This window comes from Lutra lutra, chromosome 16 (genome assembly GCF_902655055.1).
Source record: "Lutra lutra chromosome 16, mLutLut1.2, whole genome shotgun sequence".
Taxonomy (NCBI): Eukaryota; Metazoa; Chordata; class Mammalia; order Carnivora; family Mustelidae; genus Lutra; species Lutra lutra.
In genome coordinates, this window is record NC_062293.1 from 41,487,421 (window position 1) to 41,509,170 (window position 21,750).

At 37.2% G+C, this 21,750-nt stretch overlaps 1 protein-coding gene across 7 annotated transcripts in view; it reads right to left on the reverse strand.

Moving 5' to 3' along the window:
- The window catches only part of NF1 (neurofibromin 1), a 265,097-nt gene that overhangs the window by 133,897 nt on the left and 109,450 nt on the right, over positions 1-21,750 (reverse strand). For 6 of the 7 annotated variants that reach the window (XM_047705868.1, XM_047705870.1, XM_047705871.1 and 3 more), the window contains exons 14-27: positions 21,202-21,315; positions 15,726-15,805; positions 14,155-14,278; positions 12,258-12,419; positions 11,039-11,288; positions 10,436-10,509; positions 10,089-10,172; positions 4,037-4,477; positions 3,510-3,649; positions 3,152-3,274; positions 2,612-2,695; positions 1,858-1,974; positions 1,086-1,267; positions 756-967 (exon numbers count right to left, since the gene is read on the reverse strand). In XM_047705868.1, coding sequence (XP_047561824.1) covers positions 756-967; positions 1,086-1,267; positions 1,858-1,974; positions 2,612-2,695; positions 3,152-3,274; positions 3,510-3,649; positions 4,037-4,477; positions 10,089-10,172; positions 10,436-10,509; positions 11,039-11,288; positions 12,258-12,419; positions 14,155-14,278; positions 15,726-15,805; positions 21,202-21,315 — 2,187 coding nt within the window. The remainder of the gene's footprint in view (positions 1-755; positions 968-1,085; positions 1,268-1,857; positions 1,975-2,611; positions 2,696-3,151; positions 3,275-3,509; positions 3,650-4,036; positions 4,478-10,088; positions 10,173-10,435; positions 10,510-11,038; positions 11,289-12,257; positions 12,420-14,154; positions 14,279-15,725; positions 15,806-21,201; positions 21,316-21,750) is intronic. The other variant, XM_047705866.1, reaches the window with a different exon arrangement.

The following is a 21,750-nucleotide window of genomic DNA, read 5'->3' on the forward strand; positions in this document are numbered from 1 at the left end:
AAATCCAAAGCTGTCAACCACCTACTAAACCCAGTTCAATGGTGACTAATCAATTTTTCCCCTAGTATTTATCTGTGCACGTTTGTCTATGATAGATGACTATTTCTTCATGCCTACAGCAGCTGTTAATTCTTTTTTTTAAATCAATTTATTTCCTTAAGCAATCTCTACACCCAGTACGGGTCTCAAACTCACAACCCTGAGGATCAAGAGTTGCACACTCTTCTGAATGGGCCACCATGCACCTCAGCAGCTGTTAATTCTGAGGATTAACTGGTTAAAAGTAAAAGAGGCCTAGGCTTCACCAGGAGAAGAAAAAAAAATCCAGGATTAGTTCGAATTATGACAAAATCAAAGAGAGTAGAAATAGAACACAATGGCAAAGAGTTTAGTTTGATATGCCCAGATCATATTCTTAGGAAATCAACAAGCAGGAGTTAAGACTTTGGTGACCACAGTACCTCAATTCTCTGGTCATCTGGTCAGGGAAATTCAGTACACAGTGGGCTCAGCAGAGAAACAACAAAAATGGAAAGACTACAGGATTTGCAGAAAGGATCCTCATAGTTCGGGTAAGATTACTACTGAGGCTCCAGCTACTTTCCCAACAGCTGAAAACCACTCAAATAATATCTCAAGTTTCTTTCAGCTCTAAAGTTTTAGCAATTCATGCAGTAAGCATTCCTAGAATGAATAAATTCAGAAGCATCTGCTATGTGGCAGGTCCTGGTTCTACACACCCTCAATGAACTCACCCACTGAGAACACGGAACCACGTTGGCCAGCGCCATGGCTATCGGGAGCTCTCCCTGGTCTCCCATCATCGTGACCAACTCCACCAGCCTCTCAAACCGGTCAGCCAGCACCGTTTCTGCAAGGGTGTCAAATTCTGTGCCTTGCTGGAGGATTTTTGTCAGAACTTCCATAAATGTAGCTCTTGTCTGAAGATCTTTGTGGTAACCTAAACCTGATATGGACAAATAGATGCAAATTTACTAACATGGCCTGCTGAAGTAATTTTGCTTGTCTTACACGCCAGTTGTCTAGGTTTTCAGTTTCTACACGAAGCCTTCATTTTATCTCACCTATGGAGTGCATGAGGCCACTGTCCACATTAGCGTTGAGTAAGTTTGACATCGCAAGGACTGTACAGTGCCTCAGTGATGCCAGCCTCCGAGACATGCCTCGTTTCCTGCCACCTGTTTGTGCATTTTCATCTTCAACTTCACTGCAGTCATTCAAAAGGTTCATGAACAATGTGAAATACCTGAGAAATAAAAAGACTGACTCTTACATAGTGAAGGCCACTTCACACAGAAGACTAATCAGATATTCTGGAATCATGATATGTGTATCCCGTGAGTGGTCTTGGGTATGTTTCTCTCTAGCCCTGGGGTAATCATCCAGTGTGACTCATTATGAAGTGTGCTGTGCTTAATATGATTTTATCCTGACAAAGCCAGTACATATTTCATAACATGGGCACAAAACAGATGCAATCTTTCCTGGTCAATGCATCACTTTTAGTGTTTACCATATAAAACAAGTGGTCCAAATAGTTTAGAGAACGTTATTTTAAATGACTTAATGAGGTGATCTGGGTTTTATTGCCAATAATTCACTGCTTGGATTATTTCTTTAAAAACACAAAACACAGTTGTTTTGTTAACCCAGTCCTATCATAGGGAATATTACTTCATGCGTGCCTGTATTTTATAGGCAGCTGCCGATGGCCATAATACCAAAATAATGAGGTCCATTTTCTAAATATAATCATCTGCCACTTTGGTTAGATTTTGTTTTGTTGTGTGTGGGCTTTGTTTTTTTGCTTTGCCTTTTTTGGGGACTGAAATTTACTTAAGAAATAACTGTGATTTGGCTTCCATCAATTCCACACCATCTCCTTCCTCTGGCTGCAGCGGAAGACCAGCCAGGAGTGAAACTACTGCTTCCATGCTCGCCTGGTCCAAGTCTCTGAAGAAAGAAAATTTAGGGACCACATAAATCTTGCAGGTTCTTCCACTTCACCTTTCTGTCAAATAAACACCTTCCTAAGAGAATTTCAGGAATTCAGGAACAATCTATTTGACTATTTATTAGGATAACCTAAATAATTTGAGATAACACACACACCCAGAATGCAAAAACCATTCAAGGGAGGGAGAAGGTGATAATAACTTTCATAAAACCAAGCCCCATGAAAGAAATATATGTGAATGATTATTTTCTGATATGTGGCAAAAAGTATTTACCATTAGAGCAAATGCAGGGAATTACTTTTTAGAAAGACTTGAGCCAATCAAGTTTCTTAAATATCACCTTTATCAAATTATAAAATAAAAGCAATCTAAGGCGTTATACATTTTATTCTCCAACAACCAGACTAACCTTCCTAAAAAGACAACACTAACTTTCCAAGTAAATTAACTTTACTGAAAGTCTTTCAGTTAAAAATAGGAGGTAAAGATTAGTATGTATAATTCAAATGCAAAAGCATGATATCCAAAAAACACATATTATAATAGCTATGAAGTATCAAGACCCCAAACAGACCTGCTAATACTTAATTAAAAGTCATTCTCTCTTTCACATTTGTTGTTGTTGTTTTTACCTTGTAAGACATTTTACATCATCATCTGCTGCTTGGTTTGATGTTCCCATAACCCAGTCTGTCAGGTATTCTACCATTTTATTCCTACGGAATGCCAGGGAAAAGAAAAACAGCAACAATTTTTTTAAGTCACACATACACCTTCAGTCATACAATTTTTTTTAATAGTGCGAATACTTTGCCAAATCACTCAGGTTAGATGACAGTTTCATAAAAGAGATACCGCTACTTCAACCCTAACAGTCAGAAGGGCACTAACAGGCAACTGATACTGGTTCCACTGATACTGATTCCCTTAGCCAGGGTTATCAGACTGGAAACAGAATCAAAGTCTTAGCTCAAGTATAATTTAGAAAAAGGGAGCACTGCCATGGGCAGGAAGCTTTGGGAAACTTGAAAATACAGGAAGAGAAAAATAAAAACATAAAATGCTGTTTTTCCATCCTCCCCTTTCCCATGATAATCGAGTGCCTACTATTTTTGTGTACTTCATTTACTATAGAATTCACAAGACCCCACTTTGCTCTTTTGAGAACTCACCTAAATTTCATCTCTTGACAAAATGAGAGGTCATCTCTCCTTGCCATCATTACCTCGACTAACTGACACAGTTTCGTTTTTATCTGAATTGCATGGACCATATTCCCAAGCACACGAACATATCTATTTAGACACAGAAACATTCGGGGGAAAAAATATCAGGTATAAACAAAAGAGAAAGTTTTCTAAATGCATTAATCTCTATGTAAAATGATTAAGCATAACTACAAAAACTACAGTATTTTTATTTTATATGAGTACATATATGTCCAATTTGGATGCAATAAAGAATGGCAAATTATTCCCTAATAACTACCAATACCGATGTGTTTCTGCTACATTGCAGTAAAATCCTTACCGGACCAGATTCAACATCATTGTTTCAATGCTAGCTTGCCCCAGATGTTCTGAGCTGCCTTCAGTATGGTTATCTAGTAAGTTCTTCATTATAGCTATGGTTTGCTCCACAAATTGAGTATTGGTATCAGTCAATAAAACCTATATAAAGAACAAAATACATCTGGCATCAAGGCACAGAAGACAGACCACAGAGAGATGAAACTGCCCTGACCCAGATGTCATACACACACAGAAATGCACCCACAGGCATGTATTCAAATAGGCACACAGACATAATGGAACGCCCATACCCACACCCAAGACATTCATAAGCCCTGGCACACCTACACACTCGAGTTCCCAAAAACCAAAACTGATCCCTACATTAGATGATTCTTTTTTCTGCAGTTTTTTGCCTGTTTTTAAAAAACTGAGTGATGTTCATACCAGTACCAAATTAGGTAATCAAAAAGATAAAGGCTTCGTTATCAAACAAGTCACTCTATTCACAGGAAAGGGCGGAAAATAAAGCAGAGAACACTTTACCTGTCCTTGGGAGTCAAAAAACTTGCTGATGGTATTCTTCAGTTTGTTAAACAGCATTGGATAAAGAGCAGGATTCAATTCAAGACCCACCAGATCCTTAACATTGGTCCGTATCTGAAGTCCCACTTTCTCATGGTTACACACCATTAAGGATAAGAGTCGATCCATAAATTTGCTGACAGGTGTATCAGCATTTCCCTCTGAAGACATCACTGAAATCATGGAACCCTTGCGTTCACTGACTGGGCCCATGGGTGGGCTATAGGTTGCCAGGCCAGAATTGCTTCTCTGCTGCAGGCACACTCCCCCAAGGGCACAAAGGAAGCCAGTCATGTTGATCCATTCCTGTAGGGAGTCCGTGTCTGACAAATCTATGGAACCTCCTCCACTCACATGAGACATTCGCCTCTTAACAATGGTCTTGTGAAGGCTTTCAGCAGCCTAAACACAAAATTTTTATGGAAAGCATGAATTCAACTTCAATTGGTTGAGAGACTTGACAAAATTACCTTTTATCCAACATGTTCTTCCATGACAAAGAACATTTTTTACATTTAAAAGACCCAAGTCTTCACCATTTCTAGTCACATCAAAGTTATCTTACTGCCCGAGGCCAGACGAGCCTCACAGAACGGAGTAGTGATGGACACACACGCAATGTCAGGCACAGAGGTGGCTATGGACTGCAGCTCAGAAAGGACCACACACTCCAATTATTTGCTTAGATCAATTCCTGGACAGAGAGGCAATGTCTAAGCTGCTTCAAGGAATTATAAGCATTTGGAAATTTTCAACCAAGTAGTGTGTACACTTATTAGTGATGGCCCAAGTTCAAGAGCTCTAGGACCAGCTTTGCAAATACTGTTCTATTATTCACACAGATTCTGTGTGGCAAGAGGAGAATAATCAAGCAAAAGAACCAGTGAACAGAAAGAGGCTGTAATGAAGGAAGTGCAGAAAGACAAGAAATAGAAAAAAATCAAACCCTGCAATAATCTGTCTGAGAAGGACTCTTCAAAGAATTCTGATCCCATTAGTTTACAGAGCACAGATGAGAAAGAAAAACTCTTGCAATGTGTGGCAGATTTTTCAAATTCAATTCTCCTTATACATCACTTACAAGCTAATACTCAGCCTATTACCGAGGACATATCGACCCAACAAAGTAACATATTAGGGGTGTTCTGTAATATAAATGATGACGAAGTTTCGCTGTATTTGCTTCCTTACGTATGTTTGTTTTTGGGGAGGGAGCCTTTCTCTCGTGAAGGACCGCTTTGAACACAGAACTCCTGAAACCACCATTTCTTATGGCACACGCATTTATTACAGTTGTAGCTGATATCAGAATATGGCTACTCTCCCTCCTGTTGTGCTGCACATTAACCTTTTCAGGATTGAAATTATGCGTATTTATGCAGGTTCTCTGAACAAAAGGACAGAACGCAGCCTGCAACGTGGTGACTTACTGCGGAGCACAGTGAAAGAACCACTGGATACAACACTCCACTTTGACAAAGAAGGCCTAAATCTTGCATTTCAGTATTTTGTGTCACCTACTTTGTGAGGCTGGCTGGTGAAGTGAGGTAACGATCGACTTCACACCTTCAATGACTTGTGCAACAAGGAGCCATCGGTATCGGGCACAGAAATGTCCCCTGCAAAAGAACTTGCAGGCTGGCTTATAAGCTCCAGTGTGGTAGAGCATATGTTTGGACCAAATTTACATACTGAGATTATTAAACAGTGCCAAGCGATTCTCAATATTTTTAGCAGCAGAAGGGCAACTGAGTACTCGGTATATTGACTGCATGTGGGCTGCAGCAGTGCTGAAACACTGTAATCAGTATAGCTGGGACTTCTTTCCTTTACTTGTTAAGAATTTGGATCTGGTACCACTTAGACATCTCTTTAATCAAGTTTCAACCCCTGAGCCAAGTGTTCACACTGAACAAACACTGTACTTGGCATCAATGTTAATTAAAGCATTATTTTAAAAAGGCATTATGGGATAATGCCATAGCAGCCAAGGCTCAGCTATCTAAACAGAGTTCTTCTGCATCTTTATTAAATACTAAATTAAATAAGAGGAAGAAGAGCTCAGAAGAGCAGCTCCATCACCTTAGTCATCTGCAGCTGGCCCTTAAAGTACTAGTAACAGTGACACCCAGCAAAGTGGAGGCAGTGACAATGAAATGAACGAACAACTTATTAACAGACTCAAACATGTGCAATGGTGACTTTCAGATCCAGAGGAATCCCTGCAGGGAAGTTCTGGTGAAAATGCCAGCAGTGGTAAAGATGAAAGCAGTGCTCTTGGTAGCAGTAGTGGGCACAACGATGGATCCAGCAATGAGGTGAACTCTAGCCACACAAGCCGGTCAGCTGGGTGCCCTTGCAGTGAGGTATGGTCAGAAGACACTGCAAAGGGCAACTGTCTCAGGTCCCCTCCCTCTTCGGGAGCTTTGTACTACCACTTATTAAACTTTGCTTTATTAGCACTCCAAAAAAAAAAAAAAAAAAGATGACAATGACAACACTGCAAATATTAAAGCCCTTAATGAAAATGAAGATGACAATAATGGTCATAATCCTTCTAAAGGTGTAGGTCTTCAGAAGAGCAAGTTAGAAAATCAAGCAGGCATTTGCTTATGGGATTCCCAAGGCCCATCAGGGAAAAAAGTTCAACTTAAGCTGAAATAGAAACATTTTGGTAATGGCATTCTTCCTGCGTCTGAGTGGATCTTTTGTGTCTTGACTTCAGCAGTACATAAAAAATAAGGTTAGTGTTCTTCTCTAGTTTGAATTCTGCTATTTACTTATATACTTCTTAATGGGGTTCAAATGAACTACAAACTTCCTGCTTTTCGGGTTTGTTCCACTGGTATATTTTTACATTTCCCTTGATAATGTTCCATTTTCTGGCACAGTGAATTCAGTAATTAGTGGACTATGTTATGTTATAGTAATATAATGTTTTCAGCTTATCTCTGCCCGGGCCTCATATTAATGTCTAATTTTACTAAATAGTTAAGTACTTGAAAATATTTTTTTTTTTTACCTAATTGAATTAGTAAAAGTATATGCAATATTTTACTCTCTGCTCTTGGTCTTTAAAGGGCTCCAATATGACAATCACAATAGACAAACTGTTCAGGTAGGAATAAGGAAGCCCTAACAGATCTCTCTTAGTGAATCTATTTGGCACATACTCTTTAAAAGGAAAGCTTTTCTTTTTTTTGTTTCAAGTTTTTGTTTAATTCCAGTTAGTTAACAGAAGTTGTCATATTAGTTTCAGTTAAAAGAATGCTTTTAAAAATGGTTGGATGACATTTTATCATTTACAGAGGTGCTATAGCAGTTGATTTAAAAATATTGTCTTTTGAAAATCTTTGTGAAACCACCAGTCTTTTCAAGCAGTTGTTGTCTCAATTTATATATCCTATATGTGTATCTGCAAACACTATTACCTAGCAATTCCACTGTTAAGTGTGTACTTTACAGAAAAACACCTAGATGGTCATCAAAAGACACATTCAAGAACATTCAAAGCAGAAATACTCAAAATAACTAAATAACTAAAATTCTTTGTATAGCTATCTAATACTCAAAGAGAGTAGAAAGGAAAATTACATGGTGGACTGCGTGTTGAATGAGATACCTAGAGCAGTAACAGTGAATGAGCAACAGTGGTATGGAAGAATGTGGATGAGTCTCACAATATTGAGTCAAAGAAGCCAGATATAAGATACTGTGTCTCTAGCACTCAATTTATATCAAGTTTACAAACAAGAAAACTACTGTATTTAGTAGTAGTCAGCAAAATGGTTACTCTTGGGTTGCCAGTTATTGGAAGAGGAGCACAATGAAGGCTTCCTTGTGCTGGTAATGATCTATTCTTTTTTATTTTCTTTTAAAGATTTTATTTATTTATTTGACAGAGAAAGAGAAAGAGAGCACACGAGCAGGGGGAAGGGCAGAAGGAGAGGGAGAAGCAGGATCCCCGCTGAGCAGGGAGCCCAATTTGAGGCTCAACCCCGGGACACTGGGATCATGATCTGAGGTGAAGGCAGATGCTAAACCGACTGAGGCACAGAAGGTACCCCAGTGTTGATTTATTTCTTGATGTGGGTGCTGGCTGCATAGGTATGTTCACCTCCTACTATTGTGAACTGTCACTTAGATTTATACAAGTTTTTATATGTATGTTACATTCCAGTAAAAAAATAAAGTCCAAACCCAAGAATACCATATACGTTAAGAGCCACTAATATATTTTTTGTCATAGATTAATATAGCAACCCAGAATATCAAACTTCTTTTAAAAAGCTTTGACTCACATGAACAAACCTTGCAAACATTATGCCAAGTGAAAAAAAAGTCATATTAGGTGAAATGCCCAGAACAGGCAAAACTACAAAAAGCAGACTGGTGGTTCCCTAGCATCAGGGGGCGGGGGGTGGGGGGTAGGGAGGGAGATTAGGGGATGATAGCTCATGGGTATGGGGTTTTTTTTAAAACTAGGGTGATGGTTGTACAACTTCATGAATATAATTCGTTTTTGTCTTGCTTCATGGTCCATGATGCCAGCTGAGGTTGTTGGTATGAGTACAATGCAACCAAGCTAGCAGGTTGGGAGCAGATTTTTCTGCTGTTCTTCTAGATTTTGAGTTGTAAATCAAATCTAGGACTGATCACTCCACACTTGTTTAACACCTGCCTGTGAGGTTCACAACAAATCTTCCCAGCTCCGTGATCATCAATGATTTCAAATTCACCACGTAATCATGCTTCATCATCACAGTCAGAAACCAGATGATGACTGTGAACATTGCCTAATGAGAACCTGAGTCTGCCTCTCTTTTCAGCACTGTCGATGCTCTTGAAATCATCTGCCAGGATGTTCATGCATACCATTAAAGCGGCACAGAAAGGTGGCAGAAAGTAACAGTACATTTTAAATAAGTGAACTGAATGGTATGTAAATTGTATCTCAATAAAACAGTTATCCCCCCCCCAAAAAGCTTTCATCCTAAGGCCACATGTCCTCTCCAAATGACATTAGGTACATATTTTTGCTTACAAAAACATAATTTTTTTTCCTTGTTCTAATTAAGCATGACAAGAAAAAAGCAACGGGAGGGTAACCAGTTTTTCTGAAACACCTAATTATAATGAGAGGAATAGGGATGCCCGGATGGTTCAGTCGGTTAAGGGATCTGCCTTTGGCTCAGGTCATGATCCTTGGGTTCTGGGACTGACTCCCAAATTGGGTTCCCTATTCAGCAGGGAGCCTGCTTCTTCCTCTGCCTGCCACGCCTCCTGCTTATGCTCTTTCTTTCTCTCTCTCTCTGACAAATAAATGAAATCTTTTTAAAAATAAAATAAAATAATGAGAGCAATATACGGCCATTACAAATCAATTAGACACAAATGCCAATTAATTATTAATTTCTGGGGTAACAGATGAAAATAGTTGAATGGAATGTCCAAATTTTTAAATTTCACTTAACCTATGGGTTCAATCTTCTGCCCACCAGATCCTTTAATTAGAATACCTAACAAAATAGTAAAATGTATTGTATGAATTTTAATTTATTTTCTCCACCTTTGTCATCCCTTTCCTGAAAATTCTATTAAATACTTGGATGGAGAAAGAGAAGGAAAAAGGGTAAAGGAACCGTCTCTACCATAAATCATCTCTCGGGCTGGCCAGTATTTCTGCAAAAATGGCAGTATCTGTGCTGTCTAGTACAGTAGTAAATTGCCACATGTGGCTAAGGAGTCCTTGAAATGTGGCTGCTCTATGACTGAGAAACTGAATTTTAACTGTATTTAATTTTAATGAATTTAAATTTTCATTCAAATTTAAATAACCACACATGACTAGTGGCTACCATAATAGTGTAGTTTTAGATGAACCACAACTACATAACAGTCTTACGACAACTAGACACACATTATACTAACAGTGACCCAAAAGATTATTGAAGTGAAATACATATGTCTAAGCAGATGGATTAAAAGACAAAAATCAACTTTACAAACTCACCTGGCCATCTTCCATTTTAGCTTTCGGGTAGTTGAGGATTAGTTTTGTAGCTTGTTCCCACTTTGCATGTGTATCTTCCCAAGCCTAAAACGAAGGCAATTACCACTGAAAACAACTCTAAACCTAGAACTAAAAAGCAATCAGCAGGTAGATGTTATATATATACATATATACATATATGTGTATGTATAGTATACAAACTTGGTACATATTTTAACATCCTACTTGTAATAGGTACATATCTTAGATATGCTTCAAAAGCTATTCTGGTCACACACAGATGACATGAGGCTTCTACATTTGAGGGTGGGGGCCTGGGAGGGCTGTTTCTGTTGCTAAGGGCATACCTCAGTGTTTCCTGCAGTGGGATGTTCAATGCGCCTTAGTAGTGCCATCACTCTTTTCTGAAGTGCTGCTCTTCCTAAGCAAAGACAACAGCAAATCAACTTATTGCACTTACAGCCCTGCTTGCCAAGGGAGCACCCGGCAAGCCCAACCCATAAGGCAGAGGAGGAGGAGGGGAATGAATGTTTCCAATGTTAAAGATGAACACTTCCTTTTGTCAGCTTCACAGGAAAGGTAATTAACTTGGACTCTACAATGTCCACAGCATAAAATAGCTATTCCCACCTATGTTTGCTCCAACTAAGTGCCAGTGTTTAAACTTCACTATATATAGTTCAGCCACCATAAATTCTAAAATTTGTAACTAACAGCAATTTACACTGCCAGTTTTTAAACAAATGTACTGCATATTAAAACCTCGGTGAGAAGTCAACAATTTCAAATGCTATTTACTTTCACCCTATCTTGTATAGAAAAGGATTTCAGGTTAGCTATTTGAATGAACCTGTAAGTTTACAAAGTAGTTCCTACATTCCTAGCACAATCAGATCTCTTAAGACTCAAGGCAAACAGAGTTGGGGGGAGGGAACATTATCCACATTTACCTGTTGACATCATATTGCTGACAGAGGCAAATTCCATAAATGTGTTATAGTTGGGCAAGAAGTTGTGCACCGACACCTCATCCACCCCACATCGGATATCTGCTTCCTCGCAGAGGTGGCGGAAACAGGACATGGCCACCAGAACAGCTTCAGTGTCAGGGCTCCACAGGAACATGTACAGGGCCACTTCGAGTTTCGTCTGAGCCTGTCGGCAGATCGGCGGGGTGCCGCTGCACCCTGCTGCACTATCCTGGGATGGTGGGGATGGGAGGCATTATGTTGGCAACCCAGGCAATTTTATTTACAAAATCCAACAATGCAACGCACTGTGTACCACGTATGCCTGCATACAATACCCCACAAAAGCTTTCCTGCAATCATGACAGCAGTTTTTAAATCCCTAAATATCTTGTATGAATGAGAGATGAGATTATTTGGACAAACATCTCGATACTACTTGTCCAATTTCAAATCAAATAGGTATTATCCTATTCCAGATTCTAGGAATGCAGATTAAGCCAACACAAACACAAAAAAAGCCCCCAGAGCATAACTCTACTGAATGAAAAATGCAATGCACTTCCAACTCAATTATAAGTGACAAAGGAAGTAATAAGAAATTCTATCTACCTACTGGAGGGAAGAAATAAAGTATACTGGAACAAGGACTAAAACGAGGGCACAAACAAGAACTAAATATTGTTGTGGAAGGTATACTTGGTTCTGGATTACACACTCCCAAAAGAAATCCTCATTTACAAAATGAATATAAATTCCACATTAACACAGACAATAGTAAACCCTGTACTGCTTAATTGCTGTTTTGTCCTAAACAGAAGGTTATACTGAAAATTAGGGATAAAAAAGCTTTGGCTTTCAAGTCTAACAATATAATGCCATTGGTAAGGTGGACCAGCAAAATCTTCCGTGGAATATCAATATAATCAAGATTCCTGCAGAGTGCACAATGGCAACAATCAGGAAAACTAACCTAACCACCTACAACAAGGCTGTGAATGCGTACTGCTGACCCTCCCATGAAAAAAGCAAACTCATCTCCACTGATGAGGATTAAAGAATGTACTCTCTAGATTGAGAGCTGCACACTAAATGCCAGAAATAGTGTTTTTAACAGTATCTTTACTGTTAAAAATACATTAAAAAATTAAAAAAAAAAAAAAAAAAAAAAAAGGTTTGGTCTACAAAAGAAGCTGCTTACCATGGATGAATTTCCTTTTCCCTTCCGAAGAGAGGCTCCAGGAGTACAAGAAGGTAGTAATTCTTCATGATTCATGGACATCTGACCAGTAGTTCCACTGGAAGGAACATCACATCCTACCCCATAAAGGAACAGAAAGTGACAGGAACTTCTATCTGCCTGCTAAAAAGAAAAAAATAAGTAAGCCTTTCTGAAGCACTGATAACCAAGAAAAATAAACACATAACATGAGCTGTCTTCCTGTTTGAGACTATCCTGGAAAACCTCCCATTCCCAACTCCCACCCCTTACACCTTGAGATTATACACTAGATACCCAGTGGTACAAGTAATGTTTGTTCAATGTCTTTGAAATTCCTCTCAAATTTTCACCCTTCAAAGCATCAGAAACAACATATTATAGAAATGCAAAATTAACATTTCTAGATCTAACATAGACAGAAGTAAAACATCAATAATGTAAATCTACCATATGAAAAATGTAATGTACTTCTCAGGATAAATGACAAAGATTTTCTCCCAGAAGATTTTATCCTGTGCCATGTCAGGATAATTGGAGGTTGACTCTTTTGAGATTAAGTTTCTATGGACCAGTAATTAACACTGGTTTGTATGCCAAGTATGCTGCAAGGGTAACTTTACTGACTGGACTCCTCCAGATTGATTACTGGGTTACTAATGCTTATACTCTGGAAAATTAAACCACAGACAAGTCCACCCAGAAACCAACTCACCATTAGTCCATTTTTTTTTTTTAAAGATTTTATTTATTTATTTGAGAGAGAGACAGTGAGAGAGAGCATGAGCGAGGAGAAGGTCAGAGAGAGAAGCAGACTCCCCATGGAGCTGGGAGCCCGATGCGGGACTCGATCCCGGGACTCCCAGGATCATGACCTGGGCCGAAGGCAGTTGTCCAACCAACTGAGCCACCCAGGCATCCCGCCATTAGTCCATTTGTAAACAAAAAATTTAACAAGCTGCATGGTACACTGAAAAGCATGTCTTTAATACGTTAAAGTTTATTTGTAGCTATGATTCTAGAAATGGATAAAAATTTATTGGATCAAGTACTCAAAAATTATGACATAATAGAAAAAAATTTTAACTGACTATAGAAACTTTATGTTAAAAAGAAATGAAAGGCTCTTCTCCAACCCCTTAAAACCCTGTCCCTATGTTTTAACAGTAGAAATCAAAACTTTTCACTCAACCCTAGAGAAGAATACTCAGATATTTGAAGAGATGAAACTGTTATGACAGGAATATAAACAAACTTAGGTTAAACACCCTCAACCTCTTCCCTTCAGTTTGATACATTAACATTCTCTGGACTAGCCTAAGCCATAAGATTCAAGTCTTATGCACAAACTGAAGATGGACTATGTTTCTCAACCTAATTTGATTATAGCAGCCCATCTCCTCCTAGACCGACCCTGTAGAGTCCTGCTTAACTCAACTAGAATTTATCAGGATTGCAACTTAAAGGACGAAGGCTCAGAATAATTTTTAAAATGTTGACTTGGGGGCGCCTGGGTGGCTCAGTGGGTTAAAGCCTCTGCCTTCGGCTCAGGTCATGATCCCAGGGTCCTGGGATCGAGCCCCGCATCGGGCTCTCTGCTCAGCGGGGAAGCCTGCTTCCGCCTCTCTCTCTGCCTGCTTCTCTGCCTACGTGTGATCTCTGTCTATCAAAAATAAATAAATAAATAAAAATTAAAAAAAAAATAAAAAAAAATAAAATGTTGACTTGTCATCCATCATCCTCTGGCACAAGTATTTCCCTTGAAGACTCTGCAGGCAGGAAGAGCTAAAGTAGGACTTAATTTGGATAATACACATTTCCTTAATCTATTCTCATTACCCCAAATATTCTTAAATTTTAAAGATGTCCTTTTGCTTACCTTATTTTTAAGAAGAAATTTATTCCTGCAGATCAAAATTTCCCGCAACCATTTGAGAATTTCTGTGCTACTAAGCATTTGATGGCTAGTTAATTTCTTGCAGATGTAAAAAAGCATTTGAGAGCTGCAAAAACATAAAGTTCATCATTATCAGTATCGTCAATAAATAACCTCACACACAAAGAGCTAATCAGTACATAAGAATGACATTCTCTCATAACGGATACAAGTTTAGAGAAGTTAGGATTTGTTTTAGAGAAATGGTTATCAAAATGTTAACAGCATGGTAATCAAAGTGAGTAAGTCTACATTACATTACAGACTACTTAAAAAAAAAGCAAATAATTCTAAATCCTCTAACCCCCCAAACTCCCAATTGTTTCAACCACACGTCCCATCTCTGCACAAGACTCAAGAAGAAATGACAGACGACATGCACGGCAAAGACTGTGTATAAACCCAGTTCTCTACAGCAGGGATCTGCAAACAACTGCCTATAGGCCAAATCCAGTCCTTACGTGCTTTTGTAAATAAAGTGTTAGTGGAACATGGCCATACCATTCACTTACATATCGTCTCTGGCTGCTTTCATGCTCTAACAGTGGAACTGAAGTGAATAGTTCTGACAGAGACTATCTGGCCCACCAACCCTACAATATTTACAACCCAAACTTTTAGAGAAAAAATTTGCTGATCCCTACTCTACAGCCACAATGTCCAACACAGCAACAACTAGTCAGCCACATGTGGCTACTGAGCATAGGAAATAAAACTTGCCCAAACAGAGATGTACTGTAAGTGTGAAATGCAACCAAAATTTGAAGACTTGATTGAAAAAATAATGTAAAACATCTCAATAACTTTTATACTGATTACATATTAAAATAACTTCTAGATATATGTACTGGGGTTAAAATATTATTAAAATTAATATTACCTGTTTATTCTCTGTAATGTGGCAACTAGAAAATTTTAAATCACGTATGTGATTCATATTACATTACTATCAAAGAACACTTTCTATGTGTAGGATTTAACTCAGCTGCCAGGTGACTTAGTGCACCTACTTCTATGAGGATAGGTAATGACAAAACCGGAAACTTACATATTCCCATTTTTCTCAATATGCTGCCTTTGAAATCTTTAAAAGATAATAATTGATATGAGCAGGAAATAAACTACAAAATTCTATAAATATTTTTACCTACTACGGCAGATGTTCACCATTAATTCGCCTATCACAATCACTGGTATCATGGGAAATTAATAAAAAGACCATAATCTTAAAAACAAACTATTAACATTACAAAATTTTAACACTCTAAGCTTATAATTGTAATCAACAATTTAGAACAGTTGTAACTACAAAGAAATCTGAGACAGAAGAGAATACACCAAGTAACAGTACTTACGGATGGGTAATAAAATTTAGCATAATAAAATACAAAATCGTAAAACCTCTATAAACAAAGTTTTACAATAAAGCAAGTACTAGAGAGTTAATATCTAAACACAAAAAATAAATACAAAATAAAGTTTTAAATTGAATTTAAAAATAAAAGTACATATACCTAATTTCCCAGAATGTTTCCACCGGAGCATCAGGATTCCATAAATCAATGCTGTCTAACTGATGAAGAACCAGCAGAGCCTGAATTTTTTTAAAAAGGAGAGAGAAGAGTTAACCAAAAGATTTTTGGTAGATGGAACACTGGAGTATTTATCTTATAAATGCTAACAAATCCAGTTATTTAATTGCAGCTCTAACACACATTATAAAGCAAAAGAGAAAAACTGTGAAGAACCCAAATCTCTAGGGAATAATAAATGTAGAATCAAATAATTTTCATTCTTATCATTCCTACTTTAAATGGCATACAGGGATACAGTTAAATGACTGATGGATTCGGAGGAGCAATAGACACATGTAAAAACTGATTTAAGACACAAACTAATTTCTGTCTGTGTCAAAGAACCCAATAGAATAAAAAATTAATCCCTAAATAAGGAGAGCTCACCAAAATTAGTGCGCACAACAGTATTTTACTTCAAACCCAAAAGACAAAGTAGAAGTTATCATGCTCATCACAAATTCTTTTGGAACATTAAAGATCAATTATTTCCAAAAACGAGAGAGAGGGGAGCAAAACAGGTTCTCACTGCATAGCAGATTATTCATTCTAAAATATTCCAATTGACAACAGAATTGAAGTTGGAATTTGGTTTGTAAAACATTAACAGGAATTAAATAATTTACTTAAAATATAAACACGCAAAATCACTATTTAAAACCGTCAACGTAAAAAGTGTAAAACTAGACTCTTCCCTGAAACCTGCCCTATCCTAACTCCAATTCCACAGTGACGCCCCAGAAGGACACTGCTGAGCTGTGCATATTCTTCTCGGTCCTTGGTCAATATATTTGGTGATGCTTTACTTCCCTTTAAAGCCTTTTATTAAAACTCCAATAAAATGCTATTTGGAACAAATAATGAGAACTGATTTCTTCTTCTCTTAACAGTAAATCAAGTGCATAAAATGCTAATATTTGCACTGATAATCTGCCTTACATTAGGAAAAGATATGTAAATGTCTAAACTTAGACCACTTTATAATGCTAAACCTTACAAATGATATAAAGACCAGACCTGTATTATCTTATTTCAAACACTTTTATTGTAATTACTTTTAATATATCATGAAAACTTCAATTCATTGTGAGAATCTTCAAAAATTATAGTTGGTAGCTCTCATCCCAAGGAGAAAACAACACAAACTTATATTCAATTGTCACTATTGCATAAAACAGTACAATTTACCTTTAAGTAGCAAATTCTCTATAGTTATGTTTGAAGAAACACTTTTTTAACATAAAGACAATGTGTTTGCCTTTTCCCTGCCTTAATATGATTGCTTTCCTTGTTATGTTACCTTCCATTTATTTTCCACATATATTTTTTAAGGTTTTATTTATTTATTTGAGAGAGAGAGCTCGAGAGCGGAGAGTCAGAGGGAGAGGCAGACTCCCCACTGGGCTGGGAGCGCGATGCGGGACATGATCCTGGGACTCCAGGATCATGATGGGAGCCGAAGGCAGTCACTTAACCAACTGAGCCACCCAGGTGCCCCTTCACATATATTTTAATAAAGCTGCAAACACAGTATAGTCATTTGACATTTCATAAACATTCTTTCATACTGCCACGTAATCTGCATGGGGTTTTTTCGAAGATTTCATTTATTCATCTGACAGAGAGAAAGAGATAGCGAGACAGAGCAAGTACAAGCAGGGGGAGCAGCAGGCAGAGGGAGAAGGAGAAGCAGGCTCCCCAATGAGCAAGGAGCCCAATGTGGGACTCAATCCCAGGACTAGGATCATGACCTGAGCCAAAGGCAAATGCTTAACCAAATGAGCCGCTCAGGTGCCCTGTGATCTGCATGTATTAAAGGATGTTTAATTCACCAAGTTGAAATATCCTTCTATCACTAAATATTAACCTGTTTTCTTACTAGTGAATATTCTGAATTCTCTACTATTCTCTCATTATAAGTCAGAGCAATAAGCATGTGTGTGTGCACGCATGTATGTGTGCGCGCATGTGTGTGTGCCTTTCCCTTCAGAATTGTATTCACAGGATGAAAAAAAATTACAGGAATGGAATTATTTGGACAAAAAAAGGGGGTATTTCCCCAATTTCTGCTAAATACTGTCAAACAGCCTTGCAAAAAGAATGCAATTTATAGGTTGAACAGTACACAAAAGCAATAAGTGAAACAATGAATTCTAAAACATTTTTGGTAAAATGCAATACATAGTACAAACAATAAAGTAGCGTATCTTTTAAGTATATAGCTCAAAGAATTTTTACAGATGTACATAACTCCATGTAACCATTAACCAGATCAACACTGTCTGCCTAGAAGCCCTTTTCATATTCCCTTAATCATTAGTGCTTGACAAAGGTAGCCACTGAACTGACTTCTACCACCATAGATTATTGCTACCTGTTTGTTATTTATATAAAGGGAATCATATAGTATGTTCTCTTTTGTGTCTGGCTGTTCTCACTGAACATTACACTTGTGATACTGATTGATCCATGCTCTGCATTTAGCAGTAGCAGCTCATTCTTTTTTCACTGTTTTAGTCAATGGAATAAATACAACCAAAATTATTTATCTACTACTGTACTTGAGTTGTTTCTAGTCTTTTTTGGGGGGGAATGAGTGCTATTACAAATTATACTACTATTAATATTTTTTTGTATGTTTCTTTTGGTAAACACACATTTGCATTTCTATTGGATATGTACCTAAGAAAAGAATTGCTAGGTCATACGTTTACTTTGTAGATATCGCAAAACAACTTTTAACAGTGGTTGTACTAATTTACCACTGTATGAATAAAAACATGATATAATCATTTATTTCATATAGCTTTTTATTACTGACTTCTAGTTTAATTACACTGTTGTCGCAAAAAAATTCTGAATGATTTCAATCTTGTAGAATTTGTTGAAACTTACTTAATGCTGAGGATATACTGAATGTTCCATGCATACTTGAAAAGAAAGTATTCGCTGAGTGCAATGTTCTATGTATGTCAAATAGTTGCTATCTGATAAACACGTTGTTCAAATTGTCTATTCTATTTTTTTTTTTTGGCTTGTTTATTCTACCAGACCTTGAGAAAAGTATGCTCAAGTATGCCACTAAAACTGGACTTGTCTATACTTTTACTTCATGTATTTTTATTTATTTTAAGCTTTGTTTTTAAAGTTCATACAGAGTTTCATTTTCTCGGTAGACTGGGCACCTTTGTAATAATGAGATGTCCCACTTCATCTCCAGTAGTGCTTCCTGCTTTAAACTCTGTATTTGTGTATTACTCCAGCTTTCCTGAGTACATGTTTGTGTGGTTGAAATATCCTTGAATTATCGACCCCACAGTGTCTTTATATTTAAGCTGTGTCTCTCCTAAAGGTCACATAGTAAGATTTTTGCACTCTTCAGTATTCACCCAAGAGAAATGAAAGCATATGTGTAGACATATGTACAAATCTGTACATACACGTTCCTAGTTTTATTTGTAATAACCAAAAACTAGAAACAACACAAACATCTAAACAAGTAAATGGATCAACAAATTGTGCTATGGCCACAAAATGGAACACTATACAGCAATATATGTGCAGTAACATAGATGAATTAATAAGTATGCAGAATTAAAGAAGACAGACACAAAGAGTACACTTTATAATTCCACTTATATAAAATGCAAGTTAGCCTGCAATAACAGAAAGCAGATTGATGGTTGTAGAGGAAGCAAGGGAGCAAGGCAGGAAGAAGAGAGGAACAAAGGGAGTACAAAGGAACATGAGACAACTTTCAACAATGATAGATATGTTCACCTAACTAACTACTAACAGGTGAATAAACTGTGATTTAATTAACAGAATACTTATCAACAATAAAAAAAAAGGAATTAACATATGTAATATCATGGATGAAGCTCAAAAACTTGTGAGTAAAGGAGGCCAGATGAAGCTCAAAAACTTGTGAGTAAAGGAGGCCAGATGAAAAGACATACATAGTCTAAGATTTCATTCATATGAACCTTCAGAACTGGCAAAACTAATTTATGATAGGAATCAGACCAGTGGTATTTTGAGACAGGGAGTTGGGGCACAAGATACAGGAGAACATCCCAGGGTGACTAGAAATATTCTAAATCTTCTATGATTTCTATTATATGTAAATTATACCTCAATAAAATTGATTTAAATTTTATAACACTATATTTCTAAAATTTCATAAACCTATATTTAGCAATCAATATAAAAATTTTTTTTAAGTCAACCGTATTCACACCCACAAGGATGGCTATAACCCAACAGACAGACAATGACAAGTGTTGGCAAGAATGGAGAAATAGAACCCACATACACTGCTGATGGGAAGAGAAAAGGATACAGTCACTTTGGAAAACAGGTTGGTCATTTTAAAAGTTAGACAGCTAACTTAAGACCCACCAATTCCACTGGTAGATATATATACCTAAGAAATACATCCACACAAAAACTTTTATACAAATTTTCCTAGCAGTATTATTCATAATAGCCAAAAAAACAGAAACAATACTAAATGTCCATCAACAGATGAATAAACAAAATGTCATATATGCATGCACTAGAATATTATTTGGCAACAAAAAACAACCAAGTATTGTTACATGCTACAATATGGATGAACCTTGAAAACATGTTAAATGAAAGAAGCCAGAAACAAAAGCCACATATTTTATGATCCCATTTATATGAATTGGCTACAATAAACCAATCTACAAAGACAGAAAATAGATTAGTGTTGGCCAGTGGCCGGGGTGGAAAGAAATGGAGAATGGCAGGGTTTCATTATGGGGTGACAAAATGTTTCAGGGTTAGACAGTGATAGTTGCACAACCTTGTGAATATACTGAAAAACCCTGAACTGTACACTTTTTTTTTTAAGATTTTATTTATTTATTTGACACAGAGAGAGATCACAAGTAGGCAGAGAGGCAGGCAGAGAGAGAGGGGGAAGCAGGCTCCCTGCTGAGCAGAGAGCCCGATGCGGGGCTCGATCCCAGGACCCTGAGATCATGACCTGAGCCGAAGGCAGAGCCACCCAGGTGCCCCTGAACTGTACACTTTAAAAGAGTAAACTTTATGGTATGTGAATTAGATCCCTATTTAAAATTCAATATATATTTTTAAAACTCCAAAAAGTCAACTGCAATCAAAAAATTTTGAGGTTTTATATTATCAGAATTTGCACAATGTTTCTGCCACATGAGATATAAACAAAGTAAACCCCTTCTTTCTCCACAGAGTTCATAGAACAGCATATAGACACAAACATTCCATTGTTAGATAGAAATGCCATCTCTGACAAAGAGATGTCCAGAAATGACTTCTATCACTCATAGAAACCACACATAAAGGAAACATGAAGAATGTACATAGTTACCACCTTTCCTTCAAGAGCCTAGAATTCATCTCCCCTCACCTCCATTGCTTCCTGAGCAATCTCTGGCATGTGAGACTGAGGGACCAGCTGGACAAGCCCTGTTATTAACTCCGCTGTACTGCCTTGAGTCTCAGGCCCCTGTTTTCTTGGATTCTGCAAAGAAAAAAGCAAGTTCATTTAAAAAAACTGTATCTGTTACCTGACAGGAGCTAGAGAGAAAAGAGAATGGAGAATATCTACTAATGGGTACACTAGACTTTTTAGAGTGATGAAAATATTCTAGAATTACATAGTGGTGATGCTGCACAATCTTGTAAATATACTAAAGACCAGTGAATAGTACACTTTAAAACAGTGAATTTTATGGTATGTAAATCACAGCTCAATAAAATACAGTAATTGTGGAACTTTTTTTTAAAAGTCCAAATTGTTTTTGTTAAGAATTCACTTAATCTACATCTATAGTGTTCCTTCATGTGAACGATGTCTAGAGAAAACCTTAATGAAAACAAAAGCTAGGAATTAATTAATTTCTTAATTAAGAAATCATATCAATAAAAGGAGTAGGTATAAAAAAATTTTTTTTTT